Raw genomic sequence first — 15,107 nt, 5'->3', positions numbered from 1 at the left:
AAAATAAATAAATAAATGAAAAAGTAATGAAATACAGTTAAAAATAATTTAAAACATAAGATAAAAAACTTATGAAATACATTTAGAAATAAAATAGAAAAATAAAAAAATAAAAAAACTGAAAAATACAAAAAGAACCAAGTCTCAAAATAAACTGTCCTCTAAGTAAATTAAGTAAATTCAAAACCCTCCAACACCTTAATGTTAACGCCTTAATAATTCACTTACACTCTTCATTGAATATCTAACATGTTAAGAAAGCACAAAGAAGCACTTTATTTTTTTTATTATTATTTTCCAAATAACTATATTAATAATTACTTTACCAAGAGGATCATAAGTTAGTAAAACTGAACTAAAGCTAAATGTCGAGACATATTTTAGTTATCTGAAAAAATATGAAAGGATTTTTTTTTTTTAAATGAAGCCTAACCTTAAATAATACAATGTACTAAACCAAAGATAAACTGATATACACTAGAAATTACTGTTTTAATGTTAAATTTTTGTCTTCATAACCAGCAACAGGAGGCTTGAGTCCCAGTATTTATTGATACTGGGATGTCTTTGTGACTGAGTCCCAAATGTTTGTATTATTCCCACCATCCATCCTCTTCCACTTGTCCAAGTCTGTTTGTATTGTTGTGTAATGAAAACTAAAGCTAAAGCCAAACCTTTTCTGTAGAATGTGCATACAGTAAACTTAGCATTTATAAACCCTGAATGTAGATAAAGGGAATAATTTCACACACCGATAAAGTGCACCCTGACAATTAGGTGTATATTTATTGACTAGGATACATTGATAGATTACACACTACAGAAGATAAAAAGCTAATTTTGACTTCAAAATAAAAGATTTTGACTCATTGTACAATCTCCTGAAAAGAAATACAATTTTTGCTTGTTCTGAAATCACCACTAGATAAGGTGCATGTTTGTAGGTGATCGGTCTTTAACTAATGTGGCAGAACTGAGTAACAGTGAGGTGAACATCCCAAAAATCAGCAGTAAACCAGAAAAGGAATCACAAACGACCGTTTGAAAAATAAAAATCACCATTTCACACCAGATTTTATATTTGTTTTTAAAAGAAGCTTTCCATTTCACCCCACAATCACCAAGACAGCAGCAGCAGGTTTCATTTGTGTCACGTTCCACACAAAGCACTCAAAAATGTCTCCTTTGGGACGTGGAAATATTGCATGGATTTATTAATGCAGCACAAACGGGGCTGTACATACTGTATACGGTTATAAAACATGACATTAATGGTGTACAAAAATATTTTCCATAAATCTGAATCTCAACAAAAGAAATATGAAGGAAAATTACACACAACGTAAACTCAACACAGCTTCTGCGCTCTTAAATGTGTTTGAAAATTGTGTCCAACCTCCCCACCAACACACAGCTGCGATCATTTAAAGCATTTTAAGGACCCCCGTAGGTTTTATCACTAAACGTGCCTGTGATGGCATCATTATTATAGATTTATTACCGGTATTTTTAAAGTTCTGATTCACCTTCTTGCATCATGTTTTGGAGACGTCTGCCTTCTCTTGAATAGAAACTAAACTGGACTCGCCCTGTGAAGCTCCAAGCGCACAGAAATTCATATGAAAAGCACATAGCGACATCTCCTTCCAAGAATCATAATCATTTGTTAACCACACACACAGAGAAAATAAAATAAAACAAATAAATCCCCAACAAATTGTTGTGAGAAGCTTCATGTAGGGCACTACTTTTTCCTTTCTGCCCAACCACACAAGCCTGTGCGGAAGGAGGTGGTGAAAGTTTTTCTTCTTTTTTGGTTTCTTATTTAAAAAAAAAAAAAAAGAAAAAAAGTGTGTGAAATACAATAAGAAAAAATAAAGCAAACAATAACTAACATAGAGAAGATTTCATTTTTGCTCTATTTGGTCATATTTCTCAACATTAACCACACCCCTGTATAATAATAAATTAAAGATTAAGACAGCCAGTTAAAGACTAATGACTAAAACTACCCGTGAAACCAATAAAAACCAAACTAACTAAATACTTTCAAAACTAAAGTGAAATAAACAAACCCTTTCTGGCTACTAGCTACTAAACTAACGAAAAAAAATATTAAAAATCTGACAAGTTACAACCTTTAAGATAGGTATGCAAGTAACTAGCTTACAGATACTGCTGTCATACAGTTACACACAAAAAAAAGAGTGAAAGGGAAAAGCGGGGGGAAAAAAAGCAGACAAATGTTTACCTCCAATTACTCAACTGATCTGTCCCCTCATTTCCCCAAATTTAAGGTCAGCGTTTCTTTATTTTTTTTAAGCATTTCTTTTGCCCCCCCCCCCCTTACTGCACACATTTGGACGGTAGGGGGCAGTTACCTCCTGGGGGAATGCATTTATGTAGGAAGAGGTTTATTCACAGGTGAAAGTGTAACAGTTACCGTTTCCACATCGAGCACACTACCCTGACACTGGAACATCTGCACGTGTCTGTTTTTGGATGCTCTGAGAGCGACGTGGCGAGTTTAGTTCCATAATATCTGAGAGAAGGCAGGTGTCGCTAACACTGGGGTCGACATAAGTGGTTCTCAAACTGCACAGGTGTGGGCAACAAGATGAAAAATGGTTCTGTGTGTATTTTAGGGAATCTGTTAGTTGCACTGGACCATCTCCATTGAGATAAAAATTCTTTTTTGGACCACTCTTCCACATTACTGACAAATTCAAACTGTGGGGTGTTATTTTTTCCCCTCCCACAGAGTTTGAGAACCCCAGATCTGTACTGCGAGGTGTGAGGTGAACATCTTCTCATCCTCCGTCCCCTAATAACCATAGGAGGGACACGTAGGCATCATTTATCGCTTTAGCTCCAGGGCAGGTCTGAACTTCTTAATTTTGGAGAACCAGAAAAATAACATGCAATTCTGGGTGTGTCCTCGAGACTTCAACTTCAAGCCAGTCACTTCCCAATTTAACTTCTCATCTTTTCCAAGAACAAATATAAGGCAGGTCCGCGGAGGATGCGGACCCTCCCTCGTGACCAAGAAAAACAAAACAAAACAAAAAAATCTATGTGCAGCAGGGGTTCCTGTTTCAGTAAGCACTGCCAGCAACTCAATCTTTGAATGCATCCTGACAAAGATGATAAATGAGTTTCTGACCTGGTAAAAATACAGGGTGCAACCAATCACACCCCCAATTTAAGACTCTTCCCCCCTCCCTCACACACTCACACACACACACACACACACACACAGTGTTTTATCAGTTTCAATGCCACTCACCACATTTCACAACCATTGTCAAGTCTGTACTAACGACAAAATTTACAAAAAAAAAAAAAATAATAATCCCAAGTTGCTGATTCCTCTCCTCGTTTCTGAGAACAAACATGTCCTTAGTAACAGATGAGTTTCAGCTTTCTATTTATAATGCCACGGTGCCAGCAGGACTGTGAATGTTTATAAAAGCTTTGTGTGCTCAAGATGACAAACAAAGTTACAGCAAATGCCATCCATGGCACCCTTATGGCACGAGAAACAACATGAAAAAACATGTCCGTTTTAGCAGTAATACTTTTTTTAGGTGGTGGATTTTATCTTAAAAGCGTCTCCGAATGACTGTCGTATCAGCCCACCAGGATGACAAAAATAAAATCCCTCAACCTTTCTCCTTGCATCCTTTAATAAAGCAGCCTCACGGGATTGTTCCTTCCTCTGTGACAGGGTGCTCGTTTTGTTCTTTCGCATTTCTGCGTCTTAAAAGAGAAAAATAAAAAAGGTGTACACTCTCTGGCCATACAAAGTAAGAGAAAATCAGCATAAAGAGGGGAAACGTTTACAGTATTTAGCATGTAAGGTGTGCATGTATATAGTTAATTCTATAATATTATTTTCCACTTTTTGTACATCAACAACAAAAAAAAAGAGGACTTGGTTTGTAGTGTAGGGTGTGGTAAAGTGGTGACGCTGTCTCCACAGGACAGTCATCAGGTAAAGTCTTTGTTGGTTTCACTCTGAGGTTCACAGTCTAGCACAAGCAAACAAAAAAATCTCTCACAGACACACACATCTGTGAGAGCCACAGTGTTTTATCTCCCGTTTTATCTCCATTTCCCTCCTGCAGGTGTCAGTGAAAGGTAGTGGCTGGAGATGCACGGATACAACGGAGAGGAGGAGGATGACTCTGCTGTGTGATGTGATGATTTCAATACTGGGATGGAAGCATGTAAACCGGGGTTTGACTGATATCGGTCACCTGTGCCGTCTTTAATACGTTTTCTATTCAATACCTCTGTTAAATAGGAGGTATTAACAGGTTTAGCTGTGTTTGATCAACATGCTCAGAATCAATACACTTGTGTAGCATCACCGCCCTCTGAGCAGGGGGGGGGGCCTTTGATACCTGTATTTTGGCTCTGACATTTCCAGTTTACACAAATTTACTACAAGTACACAGAGCTGAAGTCCACCAGAGTGAAGATACGTCCTTGCTCAAAAAGACAAACCTCACATTAGTGGACTTTGGGGGCTCTGTGTTAAAAAGACTGGACAGTAACAGCTGTGGTTACAGGCAGACGTCATCATTAGCTAGTCTAATAAAGAAATGTGTTAAGGTTATTGGCTGGGCCTGATATTATATAAACTGTGCCCAACGGGTGAAAATAAGATTAAAAACGATTAAAAAGTTTACGTTTTAAGGAAAAACTGTTGCATAAGCACAACAAACTCACTCATACCAACTACTTTGGCTACTCCATTCTTGCATAATTATAGAGATTGGATACAAAGATTGATCAGGACATTACTGTGACAGTTTATCTGATCACATGTATTTAAACAGTGGTTTAACTTTTGGATTTGTATTAAAATTAAATATTAGTTACTTTAAATTGGAAAACCTGCACCTGAGTACGACTGCAGATTTTGGTTAAGATAAAAACCCCATGTTTCCCCCAACCTGAGTGAAAACTTTAGGTGTGTAAGCACGCTAAAGCAAAATCCTATTGTTCTTATATCTTTTAAACTATGATTATACAAAAAAGTTTAGCAAGTTCTTGACTTGTTTGTTTCTTGGTTGCCTCAAAAGGGTTAAATAAAGGCCTTTCTCGTCAAACCGTTAACGGACCTTCCAGTGTCATCCTGGGTGAACCAATACATGCTGCCATGTACTTCAGTGTGTCTGCAGTGATGTTTCACAATGCAGGCAAACCGATATCAGTCCGACCACAGGGTGAACTCTTAATATGACTGGGGTTCATCAAAAAGACATTAGACAAGATCAGCCAACACATCACATGTTGGGGTGGGCAGGAAACACTGACCAGTTTAGCTCAGAGTTTCATATAGTGTGTGCTTGCAGAAATCTTCTTCTATTCCAGCATGACGAAACTGAAAGCGAGGGGATGTGCTGGAGGTGACGCGAGCCTGCGCTTCTCAGCTCTCGTCGTCTGGATAGTACTGTTCCAACAACCGAACGTGGGTGAAAGGAAAGTGGCCTCGTTTGCCTTTGCATTCACCCTCCCATTGGCCGTTCACGTTGATCTTGGTCACTTTTACGGTGTCCCCCACCTGTTAAATAATAAAAAGAAAAGTCAGGCATATTCTGCAATCCTTACACGTCCTCTTCACGCTCTAAATAAACTCTGACACATGCAAGTCAAAGTTATCAATACAAGCTCAGCGTCTGATTTCTATCAAAGCCCGCAGAAAGAAATGCATTGATGTGACATTGATTGACCCATCTTCATTTTACAGCTGTAGAGCAGAGAAACCATACAGGCCAAATTACAGGACTTCCACATTCGTCAGCTTTCATCTGATAATCAGATCCAGCCGGTTTGATCCGCTTCATTTACTCAACGAGATGCTGTGTTCGTGTTTGGCTGAATTTTTCCTTCCTAGTGTGAGTGACATATTTATCCCATGAAGGTCATTTTAGTGGACACAGAAGCTGGAAATGGACACCAGATGCAATTCACATTTTTCATAAATTAGATATAGATTTTGGTATATTGGCCTTCAAAATACTATGAAAGTTAATTCAATATCAGCTAATACATTAATAAAAGGTTTTCTTTTTACTCCTTAGAAATTAGTATCACCCCAATAATCCAGCCTCAGTCTTTATTAAATGCACAAATAGTCTATATTTGGATAATGGCTGCAAAATTTCTGCCAACCACTTTAATAACAGCAGACATTTATAAAACAGTGCAATGCCATCTCGTCTGCTTTACCTCACACCATCTTCCACTTGTGATAATTCAAACACTGCAGTGGCTTCTGTCCTTACCGATGAGAGTCAAATAAACAGTGGATTTTAAGCAGGGGGCTCTGCTGACAGCAGTTCATCCAAAGACTGGATGCGCCAAGCAGATTAAATTTACTTTAGCTGTCTTTTTTCTTTCTTTTGGAACTACGCATCATTACTGTTAATTATTTTTTCCTGTTAAATCAGTTCCAGCCAGTGTTGGGGCTGTTACCAAACATGTAAGTTTTTACCTTTTAAACACTCACAAATTACTTATTTACTCCTTGTAGAAAGTAAATTCTTACACTGCTTATTCCATCCTGTGAACTTCCCAGTTTACAGTGTAACACTAAACCTTTCATATTGCTGTCAGAGTAATGAGGACACGCAGAAGATCTTTCGTTTGGGTGGTGAGGGACACAAAGTCACCCACTGAGGAGTTTTGGGTCCAGACTAATGAGTGTTTTTCACCATAAAGCCAGAGTCTCAAGGGAAACCGCCAGAGAACAGAGGCCTGGGTGGGAATGAGCTTGCACGCCTCGGGAAACCTGCACAGCAAATCAAAGCAAACTACCAACGGCCACAAGCCGCCAAACACAGACAGAGGGAGAGATCCTCAGTGATCTGGAAACAGAGGCGGCTCTTAATAAACCTTCCTCAGATTTTACTTACAGAAAACCTGTGAGTGTTACCTCCTATATATAGTAGGTCTGTATGGTCTTGGCTCGCACTCAGCATTTACAAACGACTGAAAACGCAGCGCTGCAAAGCCAAAAGGCGTTAATACCACACGCAAACAAGAAATCAGAAGCATTGTAAGGAAAATAAATGCAGAAAGATTCATATTTTTAAATCCCTGTTTGTTTGTTTTTTAGTTCCATAATTGCTGGAAACAATCGTAATGAAATTAAAATCCAGTTACCGGCCCTGCCTTAGATTAAAGGACGTTATCAGGTCGTCACAGCATTTGGCTTTGCAGACCTGCCATCATGCTCGCTGTGGTGGGTTGTTGTTTCTGGCCAGAGCAGTTTGCACTTAAGGCTACGTTCACACTGCAGGTCTTGATGCTCAATTCCGATTTTTTGATCAAATCCGATTTTTTTGTCTGCTTGTTCACACTACAAAAAAAAATGCGACAGCAAACGCGCTCTAGTGTGAACGTTAAAAGCAGCCCGCATGCGCAAAAGAAGACGTCACACACAGCGCGCTCTGTTTAGACCCAGACCAAACAGTATTGTTTGACTGATGGCCCTTAATATAAAGACTTTGGACTTTACGTTTCCCAATTTTTGCTTTAAGTTATTTTGTCATTTACATAATAATGTAGATAACCTAATAATGATCCTTATTGCTGTTTTAGAGGAGCGGTGCTTCAAAGGATAGCTGCAGATTTCTGTCAGAATCTGCAGATTATACAGTACAAATAAAATGTTCACGTTGTCTTCCCAACAGTTTCACTAACATCTACACTTGATGGCCAGGAAGCGTTCGCGATGTCTTCTCGGTCTTCTGGATAATTGGCGTCTGTCTCGTGTCAGTGACGTAAAAGACGGATTTAATGCGACTTGACCGTTCAAACAGCAGTCGCTTTCTAAAACATCGGATATGTATCGGATTCAGTACCACATACGAAAGTGACCCAGATCGAATGTGAAAATATCAGATTTGTGCTGTTCATACCATGATCAGATATGGGTCGCATAGGGTCAAAAAAAATCGGATTTGATGCGCTTTCGCCTGCAGTGTGAACGTAGCCTTACTGTCACATTCTTGCAGCTTCGTGCTATAAATCAGAATCACTCCTCAGAAGCTTCACATCTTTTCTCCTGCATATAAAAAGAAATCCTGGAAATACTTTTACTGTCCGGCGGTTGCAGTATTGCTGTTTAACTAGCTGCAATTTCATTAAACTGTTCATATTCCGAATCACAGACTAATGTAATCAGATTGTAACCCACTGCTACAGCTCAATGGAGCACATCAACTATAGTTCCATCGATGGACAACGCCGATTATGGTCAACATGCACGGCGATGTGCTTCACTACAGTTTCACATTGCATCTCCATATACAACGACCATTTCCAACACAGACGTGTCTGGGCGTGCACACACAGGTTCACACCTGCAGAAACACCATCCATCATAGTCAAATGAGAGAAAACAGCAGGATATTTCTGACTGTTGGACTCGTTTAAGCTGGAGATGCTCTCATATCTTCTCCTTGACTCTTCCCCACCAGGTATACTTGTCAGTGAAAAACTGAGCTGTGTGTGAGAGACAGGTGAGATCTACACATAAGAAAACAACCCAAACTGGCCATACAGTACACCTATACGAGGAAGGTAGATAAGCATGTTTGGGCCAAACACTGCGCATTATGGAGGGTGGATAACCTCTGCCGCCTAGCACGGATGCTGTTGACAATTAGCAATCCAACACAGGTAACAGGATGACTGGACTATGGAGCAAATCACCCAACCCTGATATCAGAGCTGAAAAAATAATAAATGGAAAAGCTAAAAGTTTAGTTGGCCAAACGGCAAACGTGTGCAATGTGGAGACACTGAGTCCAGATTACTGTAGAATGTACTATTCAGTACATCACCACAAAGCAACTTAAAAGCGTTGTGCTCCACTGGACCTCAGTGGTAATGAATGTTCAATGCAACTTTCACATTAACCCATTGGGCTGCAGTGTGTGCATGAAGAGAGGCCACTGTAAAGGATCTATGTCTCCACTCTGAATGTCCTCATGCTCGCTGTCAGCCTGCATTTATAAAGACACAGTGTGCGTGCTCACATGCATGAGTAAGCCATTATAACAATCGGGACAATCTACGCCGCCTCGGCTCGGACCCTTTTGAAAGTGGAAAATAAGGGGGGGGGGAAAGAGTGATTCACAATAAACAAGAGGAAAGTAACTGGTGATAAGATTAGTACCTCCAGAGCCAGCGCCGTCTTGTCGTAAGCGTTGGGCACCCGCTTCTGAATTGCCCGGGCATAGACCGGCCCGTTCTGTAGGTTTGGGAGCTGAGTGTTGACCACAGGCTGAGCATACGGGCCCGGTTCCCCCAGAGCGGTGGCCTGAGGAGAACCTGTTCCATCTGTGCTGCCCATTACCCCGCCAACATGGCCGCCTTGTCCGGTCCCTGCGGGTACCGGACTAAGACTGGCTGCAGTGGGCGAAGAGGGTCGGAACCTTTCCACATAAGGCACAGGGATCATCCCGACTCGGCCCTCCTGGTTCTTGGCGTGCCACCACTGCTCCTCTGGTTTCTCCAGCACGCGCAAGATGTCCCCCCTGCGGAAGGGGAGGTCCTCATAGTCGTTGCCAGGGAAGTCAAACAGTGCCCGGACATACTCGCCTTCCTCAGTCTGCTGGGGAGGTCCGACAGCGGGGGGGCTGATGAGGCCTGACTGCCTGCCTCTGTTCACAGGCTCTATGAGCGTTGTGGTGTCCAGGTAGTGGATCTTGTAGAACTCCAGCAGAGCCGGCAGCCCATCAAACTCCTGATCCCCAATCCGAAACCGAGAAGGAGCCAATCCTGGTGGAAGAAATGAGACTTTATTAGCTTGCTGAAAAATAAAAAAAAATTAGGACAAACCCCTATTTCATAATAAAATAATAATAATTTTGCCACCTAGCCTGTTTGTTTTTTCTTTAATAAACACGTTAAGCTGTGCACACATAACCATTTTAGTGAAAGAGAAAATGAAAGTGTGCAAAAAGTCATGTGATCAATGTTACCTAATATAACTTAATAAGCAGTTATATAAATCTCTTGATATTAGAAGACAACTAATAACAGATATGAATAAGACCAAAGGCAGGTAGGTTCCTTTAGATCGACATGCAACATTAACAGTGATGTGTTACGGCCCTAGCAGGGCCTCTCTCTCTCCTGAGGGTGCCTGTGTGGGCGTGTCCCACTACCTCCTGCCTGAGGTGCCACCTTTCCCTCCTGTACAGCTGACTCCCATCAGCAATTAAGGGTATTTAAGCCCAGAGCAGGGTGAGCTCTGGGCCAGAGTGCCATTTTGTGTGGGTACAGCTAGTGAGCTGAGTGTTTGCGGTAGTTTCCAGCTAGTGAGCTGTGTAGTGTGTTGTCCAGCTAGTGAGCTGTGTAGTGTGTTGTCCAGCTAGTGAGCTGTGTAGTGTGTTGTCCAGCTAGTGAGCTGTGTAGTGTGTTGTCCAGCTAGTGAGCTGTGTAGTGTGGTTTCCAGCTAGTGAGCTGTGTAGTGTGTTGTCCAGCTAGTGAGCTGTGTAGTGTGTTGTCCAGCTAGTGAGCTGTGTAGTGTGTTGTCCAGCTAGTGAGCTGTGTAGTGTGTTGTCCAGCTAGTGAGCTGTGTAGTGTGTTGTCCAGCTAGTGAGCTGTGTAGTGTGGTTTCCAGCTAGTGAGCTGCGCTTTCCTTTTGACTTTTTGCTTTATTTGACCAACGCCTGAGTTTTGTTTGTGTTTTGTTGGTGTTTTATGGTGATAACGGCTTGTCCGTCTCTTTTAGTTGACTTACTTCAATAAAACTGTTTTATTTAAACTGTTTCGCCTCCTTGACTCCTTTTTCTGACCCGGTCACTTTTGTTACTTCCCCCTCACCGCCTAGACCCCCCCCCAGGGGAACGTAACAGATGATACTGTATTGTGATCGTAACTGCAGAATGACTGTCTTCCCTCCCATCCTCAGTAGTCTGAATTCTCAAGTACATTTGCCAAATAGTGTACTGAGCAAGCACACAAGTACAAACTTGGTGGTGTTAGAGAAACACCCACTGAAGTGGAGCTGCCCACTGTGTTTGTGCTGTTGGTGCCTGTGGGAAAATTTGTCATGTAACTAACTGACACATTAGACCTGAGCAGATTGATTTTTGAGGGATAATAAAATTGATAATGCATCAATAAAGGCAAACAGTATCTAGCCTACTTCTCACTGATTTACTAACTTTCACGAGGGCTTGGTACAGCCAGATAAACGACAGAAGAGAAGAGCAGCAGAGCAAGTTTCTGCAGGGCGTGGATTCAGGAATGACTCAATTATGACACTGTGTCACTTTGAGTTCAACTGTCCTGACTCAAACAGCACCACAGCTGAATTAAGCACTTGTTTGTCATTTCAAAATAAATGTGACAACTATGAGGCGAATCATTTTGCGTACAGTCTCTTTTACCGTCTATGAGGCCATCCCCTGATTTACTACTGGGAAACAAGACACAGGGAAGTTCAGAAAGGACGAGGATTGTGCAACAGCCATTAAGAGCCTCAAGCACAACGGCAAAACCTGCAAGTACGGGTGTGTGTGTGCGCGCAATAGGGCCTGATCACAGACATTCCTGAAGCACCAATCTGACCAGTCATCCCCCCCGTTGTGACAGCGGAACTTCCCCAGTTCATTCAACCTCTGCAGCAGCAGCAACAGCAGTAATAACAGTTGCTCACACCAGCTCACCTTACCTCTTTACCTGCTGAAGGGTAGTCCTGCTGCTAAACAGGGACAAAACACCGCCAAAAAATATATTACCCTTAACAAAAACAGCGGCTGAATGACTAAAATGCGGTTGTTTACTATCCTTTAGAGCTGGGCGATATGAGATTTTTTCATATCACGATATGTTTTTTTCATTTCAGGCGATAACAATATATCACGATATAAGCCAAATAACTATATTTGTAAGATTTAAATGTGCCGTTGCTCACAAGTAAAATGTGAAATAATCAGCAGCTTGTTTTTATTTAAATATTTATTTCCCATAATAAGTTCAACAGGGTAGATGTACTTAAGGAACATGAGACTTTTTCAGATAAATAAAGGCAAATATTACAAACTACACAAAAGGCAGCCGCTAAAGCGTTTAAGTTTCAAAATAGAACAAACGAAACAGACTAAATTGTCAATTCCACTTAGAAACAAAATATTTGAAAACTGAGATTTTCCGTTTTCGTTTAAAAAAATAATCCCGTCCACACATAAAGGCAGAAATGAAGGAAAACGCTGCTATGAACATGCCAAAGCAGCAGGTGGCGCTACATTCCTAACCGTGCAGAAATGTTGGCCAATCAGAAGTCTAGAAGCCTCGGTGGGAAAAAGTAAACAAAGCTGGGGCATAGAAGCAGAACCGAGTCGTATGTGTGGAGGGACAGTAACTGTGTGTATATGTAAGCATTTAAACACTGCAGAGAGTAGAATTAACAGTAACAGTATTGTAGAAATAACGTGGCGCACAGTGTGACGCATGCACCAGTTTATTGTATTTCCAGACTTGCTTTCGGCACAATTTACAGTGCACGCTACTCTGTTTTTTGTCAGACTTGAAATAGCCGAAATACCTTCACACTACGGAACTTCTATGGCTCTTCCGTTCGACAATCTCTCCGGCGTTGGAACCATCATCTGTTTTCTCTTCGGTCACGCTCGGTTGATTTTTCTAGTCGGCACACTCATTTCCTCCATTACGCGCTGGCTGCTTCCCAAACAAACACACGTGCGGCTTGGCACTTGTGCTGTACGTAACAAGTCACGCGACGTGACGCTGCGGCTGTGATTGGTTCGGCTCTGCGCTACTTAATTTGGATTGGCTGACCTTTTTTTTTTTGTTGTTTTTAAGAGGACAAGAGCGGCGAAGTCTATCGCGATAGTTTAATTTCTCTATCGAGTAAAAGTTATATCGCGATACATATCGTTATGTTCTATCGCCCAGCTCTACTATCCTTTAAAGAAACCTCCATCAACCACACATGGGGATTAGATTCAATAATACTACTCACCTTCATTTTTCAGTTAAAAGCAACACTGACTCACAGAACTTAGTAAAACTATATACCAGTTTTAAAAGACAGCTTTAATAATCACGGAAAGTTATAAACCTGCATGTTACTGTACATATATGTTAGTGGCTTTAGGGAAGTAATGTTAATTAGACAATTCCAGAAAGGAGTTCAATGTTGCCTGAGGAGTTTGTGGGCGGATAGTGGAGATTTATTACATACATGCCGACTTTTTAAAATAGTTTTAAAAACCCAGAAAGATGTAGATTTATAGGGTAAATAGGGGGAAAACATTTTGGATTTAGTAAAATCTGTTAAATAGGACAATTCCTAAAGGTAGTCTGGCTGGTTTGCGGAAAGAGATGTGTACAGCATACCTACAAAGTTTTGTTTTGCATCCAAGATTTCATTATTATATGAATAATGATTTTAAAACTGAGCTTCAAAAACACTAAAATAAATAAATGTGTAAATCTCTAATGGTAAGATTTGAGTGCTTGTGGAGTTACTCTGATTTTTTTAAAATTGGACAATTCCTAAGGGGAGTCTGGCGTGGCTTGGGGATCGAGTGGGCGGTAGAGAGGTGTGTAAACCACATGTATAACGTTTTGTTGAACAGAGTGGTGATTTTTGTTATTACAAATACGCCGACTTAAAAAAGAAGCCTCCAAAACGCGAAAAGGTTGTAAATTTATTTGGTAAAACCAGGATATATTTGCGGATCTACTACTGTCTTGATCAATTAGACAATTCCGAAAGGGAGTCTGGCGCTGCTTGAAGAGCGAGTGAGCTAAATCCTAGCAAAGCAGGTTTAAAATGAAAGTACTCCTTATGTTAGAGCCAAGGGAACACGAAGAGGGTCAAGTTCAGTTAAAGTGAGAAGTAGACCAACGTTACCTGATCCAGATTGTCTGTTGTTGCTGATACTGTTGACGATATAATGGGACACTCTGGAGTTCTCCGACACGGAGAGCACGTAGTCTCCGGGGATGGTTATCGAGTCCCTCACGAGGAAAACACCATGTCTCTGTCCCTGTAAAAGAGAAACCGCCTCCTGGCGGCTCAGTCTCCCCCAATACCAGCTTGCACGGTCTTCGGCATCAAAATTACCGGCCATGGCTGTGAAATCCCTTCCAAGGCTTGAGGCCTTTCCCCTTCGCCTCTCCCTATCCGCAACTCATACAAAAACTTTGGTTGACTAACACTCCCGCTGGAAAAACGTCACAACGGCACGATTTTCGTAACGTCTAAGCGTAATATCAAGGGGTTTATTTCGGCGGAACGAATTCTGCACCACAAATCCAAATGATCTACTTTTTGTTGTTTAAAATAACTAAAAAAAATCATAACTATCGTGCAACAAGAAACTCCAAGGCTGAAATGGCGGATCTAGGGAAAAGTTGACCTCATCTACCGGAAGGGATGCCCGGTCAATGGGAAGCGGTGCGTTCACGCCCATTAAACGATTGGAAATCTACCAAACGAGCTTTCATCTCCGTTTAAATTACGGCTACATTTAATGCGGATGCCTTCTGTTTATATTAGTTTGCATGTGTTTTTTTTACTGATTATGTCGTCTTTGTCTTAGCTCACAAATGTACAAATTTTAAATCCTTGACATGACTGGAAGCCAAGCATCGCTCACCGACCGTAAGTTTATGTTGAAACAACAAAGGCACCACAGAAATTAAAAAGCGTTAACATTGTGAAAATCGTAAAATACATCTTTTGGGTTTGTTAGTTGTTGGTTTGTTTGTTTGTTTTTAGCATTCTTTAAGAGATCAAAATAAACTTAATATAAACTTTTGTTTATATATTAATACCGTCCTTGAATGGACTTGCACCAAATAAGTATGCCTCTATAAGAAGGAAAACAAAATATTAATAAAGATCTTAAATCTCATTAGCCTTTTTCTCAGGTTAGTTAGTCTGATGCTTAATTTCTTCCCGTATTTTAAATCACAAATTAAATAATGAATTAACCTCCGTCAGTTTTACCACCTACACCCAGGCCTGATTACTGCCACATCTATTGAATCAAGACTTGACTTAAACAGAACCTGTCTGGCAAAGTTAGGGACATCACCAATTT

At 40.8% G+C, this 15,107-nt stretch overlaps 1 protein-coding gene across 1 annotated transcript; it reads right to left on the bottom strand.

Annotated features, from left to right (window-relative positions):
- Window positions 1–1,839: 1,839 nt before the first annotated feature.
- Window positions 1,840–14,663, bottom strand: LOC113030677 (adapter molecule crk-like). Its single transcript, XM_026182331.1, has 3 exons — window positions 13,913–14,663; window positions 9,197–9,801; window positions 1,840–5,572 (listed from the first exon to the last, which is right to left on the bottom strand). The coding sequence occupies exons 1-3, from the start codon at window positions 14,130–14,132 to the stop codon at window positions 5,438–5,440; spliced, it is 960 nt and encodes a 319-aa protein (XP_026038116.1). The 5' UTR covers window positions 14,133–14,663; the 3' UTR covers window positions 1,840–5,437.
- Between the last annotated feature and the right edge of the window lie 444 nt (window positions 14,664–15,107).

The sequence above is a fragment of the Astatotilapia calliptera genome, chromosome 10, assembly GCF_900246225.1.
Source record: "Astatotilapia calliptera chromosome 10, fAstCal1.2, whole genome shotgun sequence".
NCBI lineage: Eukaryota > Metazoa > Chordata > Actinopteri > Cichliformes > Cichlidae > Astatotilapia > Astatotilapia calliptera.
This window is presented reverse-complemented; position numbering and strand designations above follow the sequence as displayed.